This window comes from Aulonocara sp. 'chitande type north' Nkhata Bay, linkage group LG17 (assembly GCF_057382095.1).
Source record: "Aulonocara sp. 'chitande type north' Nkhata Bay isolate Kocher_YH1m ecotype deep benthic linkage group LG17, A_spYH_male_GT1.1, whole genome shotgun sequence".
Lineage (NCBI taxonomy): Eukaryota > Metazoa > Chordata > Actinopteri > Cichliformes > Cichlidae > Aulonocara > Aulonocara sp. 'chitande type north' Nkhata Bay.
Genome location: NC_141360.1, coordinates 11,125,012 through 11,137,751, shown reverse-complemented (window position 1 = coordinate 11,137,751; position 12,740 = coordinate 11,125,012). Strand labels below are relative to the sequence as shown.

The following is a 12,740-nucleotide window of genomic DNA, read 5'->3' as shown; positions in this document are numbered from 1 at the left end:
GAGCCCCCTTCTGCTTTGCCCTTAGATGGCAATTGGATGCTGTTCAACCCAACAACCTTACAGCAACAAACCCAAGTCTATTCAAATCCACATGCTCACATCAAGGGAAAAAGCAATGTGTGTGTGTTTGTGTAACATTCAGGTACACACACACTATGTGTTTTTACCTCTTGCTCTCTAACAGGGCTGAAGGTAGCCAGGAGTTTTACGCTCAAAATGAACCCACTTTTATTTTTGATGGAGATAAAAACAATATAAAAGACAAAAAAACATTTTGCTGTCCTGTTTTTTTTTGTTTTTGTTTTTTTTGTTTTTTAAGTATTTGACTTGATCAGTATCCTCAATAAATCTAAAATCTGCTTATGGCTCAGGCTTCTTTTGCTGGGCTGTGGTTGTGTCATGGCTCACCGTCTGCGTCCCTGTATGCAGACTTAGACAAAATAATTATCTCAAACAGGGCTCATGCACCAATCTTCCTCCTGTTATCCACTTGTTTTTCTTACCTCCTCTCTCTCTCCAGGCCTCTCCTCCCTCACGCTCCCTCTTCAGCCTCCAACACACACATTTCTGTCTCATCTCCCCACCACATTCCTGGTAGAAATTTCTTTTTTCTTTTTTTGGTTTTTGGGTAGCGTGAGCGCCGATAGACACAGTAAACACACACACATACACACAGTGCAGACATAGCCTGAGGGTCTTCAGTGTGATGCCAGTATTTCAGATAAGTTGACATTTCCCACCCAGTGTCTGCCTTGTGCACACCAGTGTGTCTGTGTGTTTGTGCGTGTGCGCACCACGCTCTTGAAGGAAACAGTGTGTAATTAGTCTATTGTCTTAGTAGTATTCTCTATGCTAATTAACCTCGCGTTATCCCGTTGAATGCTCCCAGGCTGGCTGAGTATCTGATTGGCTTTGGAAGTGCCGTGTGGCCGTCTGATTGGTTAGCAGGAGGTGTATTTGCTATATAATCTGCACACAAAGAATCTTTAGCCCCTCGCAACTGGGAGCTAAATGACTAATTTATTCTCTCACCCTGAGATTTAAGTTCATTAAAGCAGAGCAGTGCTTTGTTAGAGAGAATCTCAGCCAAAGTAGATTTGTGACCCATTTTTATCATGCTGTGAGCCATTTTTTTTTTTTTAGAGATTTCACCATATACCAGCTACAGTGTCATGTGTCCAATTAGTCATGTGTCAGCCTAAAAGTTAAACACTAGTTTTAATGGCCTCACCTGAACACTGACTCTGATATATTGGCTGACATTTTTCTTTGTATGGAATCACATTTGACTCTAAAATACTTTGCCCAAGTCCTGTGACTGCAACACAAACCCAAATCATCACCCCTCCACCACCGTGCAGTTTGTATGAAGTGTTTGTGAGTAGGGCTGGGCCATATGATACCGTTCACAGCAATACCGGTATAATTTTGGGCAAGGATAAGAAAATGAAATATCGCGATAGAATATGGGTAAAACGCGCATGCGCAGTGCCGTTGTTTTCATACGCACATGACGGAGAATGAGAAGGGCGAAAGCGGGTCGTTAAATGAAACGGATGAACCAGAACTGGTTTGTAAAAATGCTGCAACTTCAGTGGTGTGGAACTGGGTTAGCTTTCGTCCGTCAGATATACAACAAAGTACTATTTTTGGTAGAGCGTGCTAGCGGGCCGTCGTTATTACCGTGTTTTTTGGAAAGTACAGCACACTTAAAATCCATCCTTTGATTTTTCTGAAAATCGACAGTGCCCCTTATAATCCCGCGGGCCTTATGTATGAATTCAGGTTGTGTTTACTGACCTCGAAACGATTTTATGTCGTACACGGCGCTTGAAAATCTGTCAAATGTTTCAGTACGACTTTGCTAAGCTACAAAGCCGCACCGCTTCGTGGATTGTCGGAGCATTGCGGCTATCGTAGGCAGGAGCCTCGCGGAGTGATACATACTGTGCTTCTACCGTATTGTGTGTGTATAACCTCTTTTTAATTTTGTGGATATTATACATGGTTATGCTGAGGATATGTCGGCCAATTTCCACTGGAAATGCCTTTTGGTTCAACTGTCAGCAAGGAATTTGCATTTGCACTGTTAAATTTTTATGACTTTAATGCACATAAAAAAACAGCTGCTTGTTTAAGTGAAAATACATTGATGGGTTTGTTTTTTTTTTTTTTTTGCACTAGTTGTGGAGTTGTAAAGTATTTTGTCTAGTGGCAATTATATTGTCAGTTATATCGTTATCGCAAATTTTCAAATGTATATCGTGATAAATATTTTTGGTCATATCGCACTGCTCTATTTGTGCTGATATGCTGTGTTTGGGGTTTTTGTGGTGCTGTGCATTATAGCCAGACAGCTTCACATTGGCCTCGGCTGTACAAATGACTTTGTCCCAGAAGTTTAGTATATTTTTCATGCAAACCGAAAGCTGTGCTGCGATGTTTTAAGAGAGAAGAAGCAAGGCAACCCATCCAACTAAGCCATACTTGTTCGGTCTTTTTCTAAGTGCATTATCATGAATCCATCATGAACATTTAACATGCAAACGGAGGCCTGTAAAGTCTGACTATCTGATCTTGTGGTGAATTTGCTGGGACATCCACTCCTGGAAAGACTATCTTCCATGTTTTCCATTTGTGAATTCTGTTTTTAACTGTGGAAAGATTGGAAAATTGTTTGGAAGTGGACTTAAAACAAGCTTCCTAGCTTGATGGCCAACAAAAATTGCTTCTTTAAGATCGCTGCATCTGCTTTTATAGAAGTTCTCACAGTTGCTTATGATCAATTATTCAAGTGTTCATAACCTGACTACCGCTCAGTTCCTATGGAACAGCGAGGGTGTACTTGGTTTTGTTTTGTTTTGTTTTTTTAAGATTTTTTTAAGATTGCAACGACTTTATGAACATTTTCAATCAGCAAACAAGCCTTGGCTATATAAGCTTGTCCACCTTGGAGCTATCTTAAAAGTACAGTGTAAGGACAGCATGAAGCTTCACATTTACTGATGTTATGAATTTACCAATCGACCAGCTGTGTTCAGACTGTTCACTAGGACCTGTATCTGTATCTCCCAGCAGAAATAAAGGCTAACTGGAATTGATTGTCATTATTTTTATTTTTTGCTCCCTAGTTTCCTGATAGTGAAATGTTCATGTGTGTTAATGTTCAAAAGCATTACTGCAGCATTGATGTCATCTATGATTCTCAGTCTGGGTTATATAAAGATAATGACAATCTTTTTTTCCACTAGTGAGTCATAAAAGTGGAGTGTGTTATGATTTGACTAGACAGAAAAAAAAATCTGTAATAATCTTTCATCATATTGTAATTAACTGATAGGGAACTTACACTGTTACACCTTCTCTGGTCCGGAATTTTGTTATAATGGGCTAATGGGCATAATGAGTTAAGCAGAGGACATTTACCTGAGCTGGGATTGTGCATGAAGCCAAAGGTCAACATTAATTTATTTTTGATATGCTATCTATGCTAGTTTGGGTGGAGAGACTTAAAAAAATATTTCCTCTAATTTTTCTGTTTTTTTTTTTTTAAAGTTTAGACTTTAAAACCAAAAAAATAGCATGGTTTATTTATTTTGTTAAAAGATTTTCAGTTAAAGTATTTTTCGCTCTGGCTAAATGATATCGCTTTCAGTGCAAGTATTTTTATCCCCAGCACACACTGTACAACAGTCCAAATGCATTGTGATGGAGGGGTCTAGTGTTACTGCTGTGTTTGTGGAGGCACCTCTTCCTGTGATTATGTGGGGATTGTGTGACAGGATGTTGTGTTCCTGCTGATGATAATATTGCTGTTAGTTCACCTTTCTGCTGCTTTGAGGGTTCAGCTCGTATGATGTGTGTTATTTTGTGAGCTAGTCTTTTTAAATATCACATAGTATACAAACAGAAACAGTGAAATCAAATCCCAAGGTGTATGTTTATCATTTTAATATTTCATTTGTACATATGAACATTGTTTTGGATCAATGTACCAGCAGTTTAAATATTAAACTTAGTTGATTAGTTGATAGGCACAGCCAAGCAGCACTCTGTTTTCCGTGGATGATGTAGTTCTTTTGGCTCATTAGATGGTGACCTCCAGCTCATACTGGGGAGGTTTGAAGCCCAGTGTGAAGTTGCGGAGATGATAATTGGCACCACCGTTACTGCCTCAAGTAGAGGAGTTTAAGTACCCTGGGGTCTTGTTCACAAGAAATGGAGAGATTGGTAGATGTTGCAGTGAAGAGAAAACTGAGTGTGAAACTGAAGCTATTGATTTACTGGTCAGTCTACCTGCCTGTCCTCACCTGTGTCTGCAGGCTTTGGGCAGTGGAAAAAAGAAGAGATCACGGATACAAACGACAGAAATGAGCTCCCTCTGCTCGTGTTAATACTAGAGTTGTCAATATACTAGAATTTCAAACTCGATACTGAGGAAAATACTTGCTACTCAATACCATTTTCGATACTGCAGGGAAAAGTTTGACCCCGTCCTGGAACAACAGCATTAGTGATAAAGAAGTCATTTCCTGAAAAAAGTTAAGTTGTGAATTTCCAGCAAATTTTTCCAAATACAAGTTAGAATGAACAAAATAAGCATTTAAGATTCAATTTTAGTGGTTGTATTTGTTTAACAAAAAAATAAAAAATAAAATTCTGATAATTAATTACAGGTCATAATGGGTAAAATGTATTAAAGAGCAAAGAGTATAACAAGTAACACACATAACACATCTCAGTAATTCATTGTAGAATATCATCATTGAAAAGTTCACAATGAATTTTGGATCGAGTTGGGCTAAAATACACTGTGTATACGCTGCGAAACACTGAACCACTCACTGCTTGCATTTTAAATCTGACCACATGGCTGTCTACATCAAAATGAGAAAGACGTTTTAATAAATTATTGTAAAAAAGCAAAAACCCAACCTCTCATCCACTGTCTCCACTACTCAGTCTGCAGACCTGCACGTCCTCAGCTGCAAAATGATGATCACTGGTGCAGACTGACTCTAATTAATTGTGTAGGCAGTCTGTCTCCATCTACAAATTGGACGGCAGTTATTTGCAAACCTTCACCAATCTGTCTGAGAGTGATTGCAGTCAGACTGCAGCTGTTTGGAGACTGGTTGCCTCCTGGATGTCTCCTCTGTGAGGGAAGAGAACCTGGGACAAACTCCGGAGAAATGAGATCTCTCAGCTGGCTTTGGAACCCTTGGTGTTCCCCTGAACTAGTTGGAAGAGGTTGCTGGGGATGCCTGAGTTTCTCTTCTTAGACTGCAGTCTAACTCTGATAACGGCTGACTGGCTTAACACGGGACTGGATACACAGGTTAAAAAAACTATTGCTGGTCTTGTTACTTAGTACTTACCGTAGTTATGAGGAATACTAGATGTCCAAAAACTGATATTTGACTCCCTGCAGAGAAAGTGTGAGTGGTGCAGGTGCCTTTACTGAGACCAAGCCACATTGCAAATCCCAGATTTAGGCTGCAACTCTTCAGCCAGCGTTATTTTCATCCCAGAGAAGACCGGGAAGATGCTGTCATTTCCCCAGTGAGGCAGCCTGTGCTCAGCTTGCCACAAACTACAGGATGAGCTCATACTCGTATTACTTATTCATAGGCACCGTCACAGAGGCTGACGCAACCACAGCCAGACATGCTGCTAAAACGAGCCAGACAGGCTGGCAAGAAACAGGGCCGGTACGCATTAACCAGATGCAGCCAGACAGACAGGATGCAGAAAATATTGATCCAAAAGCTCCACCAAAACATGCAGATTGCCGTTCTTTGATTTTTGTTTTTTCACCCTGCTGCTCGGCTTCTTGTTTTTGTCTTTGGCTGCTCGGTTTTGGGTGAAATCTTTATGCTTGAATAAGAAAATGTGCCCTTTTGCAGTTTATTTCTCACTTAGAGGAAACTGCCAGCACGCTCCATAGAGACCAATGGGAACTCTGTGTTTCATCCTGCTGCTTGTGTGAACATGCTGGGGTCGCTTTGTTTATCTCACTGGTTGTAATTAGTGAGCATATTCTTTGACTGATGGCTGCTTTTGGACTGCAGCCCCCCCTCTTGTTTGCAGTTTTTGTCTTGAACCAGACAGAATTTCTTCCACACTTCACAGTGGAAACACGATGTTACAAGCTTTAGTGAAGCACTTATTATGGACCTCAGTGGACAGTGGGGAGGAAAACGTGGCAGAATAGTAGAGTGATACATTGAATTCAAGTATAGCAGGAGGGAAAAATGCCTGTCATTTTTAGTAACATGCAGTTTTTTCCACATTGGTTAGAGAAATATGATTTAGAGAAGCTGTTTCTGTGTGTGAACTGAGGTTATAATAATAATAATTATTATAATAATTGCTTTTTGAAATTGCCAGAGAGGGGCATTGCCAAATTTAGGATGGCAGGCTGGTGTGTGGGGTGAACAGTAGATCCCTGTTGGTGGAAATCCGATTCCAGGATGATGTGAAGGGAAGGAGGACGTCCTAGAGTGCTGTGTAGGGATCTGTTGGTGAGGAGGGGGATTTTGTAGGAGATACAGAACTTAACCAGGAGCCAGTGAAGATGCATAAGGGTGGGGGTGATGTGCTGCCAAGGCTTAGGGTGGGTGAGAACTCTGGCAGTTAACTTCTGAACATATTGCTAATGATTTTAAGACCATACTTGGCATTTAAGTATGGGTATCAGTTGCTGCTGACACTGCTGTTCTATGTACACAGCAAGGTAAATTGCAGTATTGTTTCGGCTTCCTTTTGTTCTCTTTGTGTTTGAAGAAAGTAATAACTGGACAAGCAAGGGTTGGCTGTTTCATGTTTGCCTCTGTGACCTTCTTTTTCTCCAGTTCAAGCTTCATGTTGACACACACACGCTCACACACCCACATGCAGCCTAAAGCACACAGAGCAGTAGCTCATGTGGCTCACTTGATGGGTATTTTGATGTCAGTGTCCACAGTAGTTGACATATTTCCACCTTTTTGGTTTGATTTTGTCTTAATGGAGAGCTTTCAGTACTTTGAAAAAGTCATGGTGTTCATCTGAGTTGACAGAAGTGACAAGGATGTTCAGTATTTGAGTGAAAAAGGCAGAGTAAGATCCACTATAAAAGCAGTAACAGTGCAAGCTGGTTCCAGCTGAAGAATTGCTACAGCCATTAGCAAATCTACAGCCATTGTGGTGGCCTTACGCAAAACAATTAAGTGACCAGCAACCACCAATGTGGGCTATAGATAAGAGTGTTTGTCCTGGGCAGGGTCCAGGGTTGATTGTGTTTGATGAGGGTGATTGTGGAGCAGGATGCTTGATCGTTTACCGCCATGAGGCAGTGCACTGTGGATAGAAAAAGAATAATCTACAATGCAACAAAAAACAAAACAAAAAAAGCTAATATATTAAATTATAAAGTTTAAAATTGTTGCACCACCAGTTGACAGTGAAGTCTTGGTTTCCTTTTCAAAAAACACCTCAAGCAAAGCAACCAGAACCCAAACCCAATGAAGCTTCCATCAGTTTGAGAGGGATGGACTATAAAGAGCATTTCTGGGATGTAAATGTTCGCCCTGGCTGCTTTCTGTCTCCATTCTTTGCATGCGTATCCTCCGTCTGTGTAAGCGCATGGAGATGTTAACATCTCCTCTTCCAAGCTGAACTGATCCCCTCTGGAGAGTCAGAAACCTTTGACTGCAGGAGCAGGACAATAACTGCAACTACTGCAGTGAACAGATGATTGGTAGCCCATGAAAAAGAATGATGCAGGACATATTTGACAGTTGTTGCATGCATCATGCTGATTCAACTCATCTGGACATGAAAATGCCTTGTTCACTCACAATAAATGTAAACAGTTGGCCCGAAAACCTTCAGCTGGATGGATTTCAATGAGAATGGATCGAATGTGGGCATGTGGCCACAGACACTGATTTCACTGGCCTTTGGGTTCCTCATCAAACCACCAATAATACTCAAGTCTGAAACAGTATGTCATATGTAATTTGTACGAATCAATCATTATTCCGTCCTCATGCTGATCTTAATTTTGCTGCTTCTGATGTCGAGTCTGCAGCTGATTTATTGTGATTTGTCCACATGTGGTGGTTTAAATCAGGGATGCATGAGATGTACACAGCTCACTAATACTTTTTAGAGCTGAGCCAGCAGAAGGAAATGTGTATCTCATTTGTATGTTCAGAGTCATTCCACATGGACTGCTGACTAATCTTTGAATTTGAACCCTTTGTTCACCGTGTCCTGAAAGTCCTTATTAAATGTGTCTTTTTCTGTCTTACTGTGTTTTTGTCTTTAGGACCAGTTCGAGAATCTGGACAAACACACTCAATGGGGGATTGACTTTCTTGAGCGCTATGCAAAGTTTGTCAAGGAGAGACTGGAGATAGAGCAAAACTATGCCAAGCAGCTACGGTACACACACACACACACACACACACACACACACACACACACATTCAAAATGTCAAATACAGAAAGTTATATTGATATACTTTAAGACAAAAAAAAGCATAAAATGCAGCTTTATGAGACACAGATTAAGTGTGATGGTGTTGTCTTTTCCTTCATATACATACTGGGTAATCCTTTGATGACTGAATCCCAAATGAATATTTATATCCTTTGGTATAATACAGCTGCGTGTGCACTGTTGGGTTCATTAAGAGCAGTAACACACCAACAGCAAAAAGCCTTTCTTCAAGACAAAAAATGCAATATACTGAGAGTAGTATAAAAGTTTTATTCTAGTAATGTATGGAAGATGAAGAAGGTCAGAGATGAAGCGCTGCTTGTTTTGTTTTTTGCTTTTTTTTGCCATAGTTACATGTAGCACACTTAAAAAACAGTCTAAAGCAATGCAATAGGAATGAAGACATGAGATGAAATGATGTAAAACTAAAAGAAGGGTAAATATATGTATTTAACAGCAGCCTGTCTTTGTCTCCAGCATGCTCAAAGTCTGAGCTATAACAGCATCAGCACAGTGCCTCGTGTGTTTATTCACTGTGTCTGTTGATTCAACCTTTTTCAAAACTCACCGGGCACGGACCTAGTAACTCACATTTAAAAACCAGTAGAGTCCCACTGGCGGCGCATTTGGGATTTCAAAGGGGGGGATATCTCTTGTGAATAGATGAAAAAAAAGACGCACACCGCTGAGGATTTGTGAAGAGTGATCAAAGGTCTGCATGAAACATGTTTCCAGGAAATCAGGCAGAAACTCCTTATTTTGTCACTGATAGCAAGACAACTCGCATGCCTGCGTGTGTGCGTGCGCACACACACACACATAGTTTGTTGCACACACACATTCCTCTGCACTCTAGCTAAATAATTAAATCACACTGTAACTGTAGTTTGTGCTAGCAGAGCCTGAGGGAATGGACAAGCAGAGACTTTGATGTTTAAATGTGTTATTCATCTCTAATAATAAACTATGATGCCTATTTTCTATATGTGTGTGTGTGTATACATGTGTGTGTCTCTCTACCACAGTTAAAATGTCTTACACAAGTCTGCTTCTCTGTGTCTTTTGTCTGTCAGGAACTTGGTGAAGAAATATTGTCCAAAGCGCTCCAAAGATGAGGAGCCGAGGTGAGTAACCTTAAGTGTCTGTGTTTCTGCTTTTGTTTACTTGTCGGATGTCTGCAGACGGTAAGAGCGGAAAAGGCCTGTGGGACACTTTATAAATACTGTTTGTCCGTTGGAAGGACCCAGACGCTGGCTTTGATGCCATGGCATATGTGTGCTAAAAAAATAAAAAATAAAAAAAATTACTAAAAATGTCAAAACTGTTCAGTCTTTGTTTTTCTGTTCTTTAATTGTAAGCAAAAGCCACAGCCGAATCACATGACTGATTTTTGATTTTCATTAAGTAGAAAAGGATAATACACCATTAAGCTGCGAGTTTGTGAAGGCTGATGTCTTACAAACAAAAGTCTGAGAATGTGGATTCTTTGTTTCTTTGTTTGAAGGTTTGGAGACACAGTTTCTTTAGAAAGTTAGCACACACTCATCATGGATGTAAATATTTTCGCTATCTTGGGTTTCAGTAAATTCTGTGAACTGCTTTTTTTTTTGTTTTTTAATGCTGGACTAGATGCATAACATGCAAATGACTCAGGAATTTATTATGTGTTTCCTAAAATATGTTTTAAGTTGAAATTTAATATACATAGCCAACAATATACTTGCACTGTCTTTCAGAGGTACTAAAAGTTTCAAAATGTGTTGACAAGGCATTCACAATTCCTGTGAGTGATCCTGACTGATCACAGCTGATAAGATAAGATAAGATAACCTTTATTAGTCCCACATGTGGGAAATTTGTTTTGTCACAGCAGGAAGTGGACAGTGCAAAAGTTATGAGGCAAAAATTAGAATACAATAAGAATAAATACAGTACACAACTGTACAGAATAGAATAAAATAAAATACTATATACAGTAGAATAAAATAAAATAAATATACAATAAGATAAAAATAGAATACAAATACTATATACAACTGAGTAAAAATACAACGATGACAGAAAGGATTATTGCACTTAGTATTATTGCATATGTATGGATGTGTGTGCTTGATCAGTTAAAGTCTTTATTATGGAGTCTGACAGCAGTGGGGAGGAAAGACCTGCGAAATCTCTCCGTCCCACACCGTGGGTGCCGCAGTCTCCCACTGAAGGAGCTGCTCAGTGCTGTCACAGTCTGCTGCATGGGGTGGGAGATGTTGTCCATCAGGGATGACAGCTTAGCCGCCGTTCTCCTGTCACTCACCACCTCCACTGGGTCCAGAGGGCATCCTAGAACAGAGCTGGCCCTTCGGATCACCCTGTTCAGTCTCTTCCTGTCCCCAGCAGAGATGCTGCCGCCCCAGCAGACCACGCCATAAAAGATAGCAGAAGCCACAACAGAGTCATAGAAGGTCTTCAGGAGTGGGCCCTCCACTCCAAACGACCTGAGTCTCCGCAGCAGGTACAGCCTGCTCTGCCCTTTCCTGTAGAGGGCGTCTGAGTTATGAGTCCAGTCCAGTCTATTGTTCAGATGAACACCAAGGTACCTGTAGCTGTCCACAGCCTCAATGTCCATACCTTGGATGTTCAGTGGTTGCAGTGGAGAATGCTGCAGCTTCTTTTCTTATAGATTTTCTTTTCACAGCACTCGTCGTTCTGACCAAGAACAGTAAAAAAGTTCAGGGTGCTCAGTTCAGATCTGAAGAGGAGAACTGTAGATTCACACGCGTCTATAATGTTTCTTGGAGCCATTTCTAAGGCCCCAGTCACACAGACCTAGAGACCAGTTGGCAACTGCCTGGCAACCACTGGGCACTGTGGAAGAATGAGTATAATTTGACCAGTTGTGAGTGGCTGTTGATGGTTCCTGGCAGTTGTCGGGAAATCTCTTGTTAAAGCTCCAGTTATGCAGGCCAAGAGACTGGTCAGTGACTGCCTGGTAGCCACAGGACACTGGGGAACAATGTGCATTCCCTGAATGGTTGGTGAACGGTTGTGGAAGGTTGTTGGTGAAATTGGTCTTAGAGGTATATCATGCTGCAGTGAAAACCTCCTAGCAAGAGCAGATTGCCACAGCTGTCCGTAGTTTGTGTAGAAGAAACCAGCTTCTCTGCGACTCTCTAATTTCACCCAGCTTACAGCCTTCAGAAACGACACATTTTTCCCTTGGGACATGACGTGACCAGCGGGTTGCCAACTGGTTTCTGGGCCCATGTGCCTGAGAGCTCCAGAGTTTAATGTTTGCAGAACATCAGGTGAAAAGTACAAGTTGCTAGGGAGGATATCCATTTAGCTTAGGTCTGAAAGAGAGGCTGGCTGTCACCCTGAGATGAGTTGGTTCAGATGGTCAGAAGAAAAAAAAAATCCTCCAAGACATCAGTGAAACATCAATGTCACAGTCTGCTGTCAAGAAGCTTCACATCGCCATGGACTGATAGGCTGTTGTCCAAGAAAGATGCATGTTCTCTAGTACTGAGAGCTTCTGGAAATTAAATGGTCAGATGAGTCACACCTTTAGATGCAACTTTGTTTTGTAGGTGTAAAAGTGAGGAACGAGAGCACTGTACCCATGATAATGAAGAAGGTAGACTGCCTCAGCATAACCTCAAACTGCCATTTGAAGCTTGGACTCAGCTGGGCAGTGACCTCAGTCACACATTAAGGCTGCCTCTGAAATATATAAAACAACTAAAAGTCAGTTGCCAGGAAAACAACCATTTCAATTTAACTCCACTAATCCTTCCTAGAAGAACAACCAGAAATTGTGCCAGAAACTTGTTGACACCAGAAGCACCTGGTAAAGGTGCAGCTTCCTGAGAGTCACTTTGTTTTTTTTAAATCAGGTGCGCTGCATGTAAAGTATGTATACCCTGTATTTATTTCTGCAAAAATTAAAGCTGTGATTTAAATGATGTTTGCAGTGTAATCATTCAGCCTTAAAACAACAACAGTTCACAGAAATAATTGAAAGGCTAATATTAACAAAACATTCACCTCCATGATGAATGTATGTAAGCTTCTAACTGCAGCGGGATACGTTAAAATGAGTTCCACACCAGTTTGAGTGTCATTTATATGTAACTAAAGAATATGACACAAATAAAAAAAACTAAATAAAGCAGTGCAGAATGTTTGGATGTAGTTTGTAGAGATGGACCGATCCGATATTACGTATCGGTATCGGTCCGATACTGACCTAAATTACTGGATC

General features: G+C 40.8%; 1 protein-coding gene across 3 annotated transcripts in view; it reads left to right on the top strand.

The window, feature by feature from the left end:
• The window catches only part of fnbp1l (formin binding protein 1-like), a 53,484-nt gene that overhangs the window by 23,243 nt on the left and 17,501 nt on the right, over window positions 1-12,740 (top strand). For all 3 annotated transcript variants that reach the window (XM_086269150.1, XM_086269149.1, XM_086269148.1), the window contains exons 2-3: window positions 8,315-8,430; window positions 9,562-9,612. In XM_086269150.1, coding sequence (XP_086125276.1) covers window positions 8,315-8,430; window positions 9,562-9,612 — 167 coding nt within the window. The remainder of the gene's footprint in view (window positions 1-8,314; window positions 8,431-9,561; window positions 9,613-12,740) is intronic.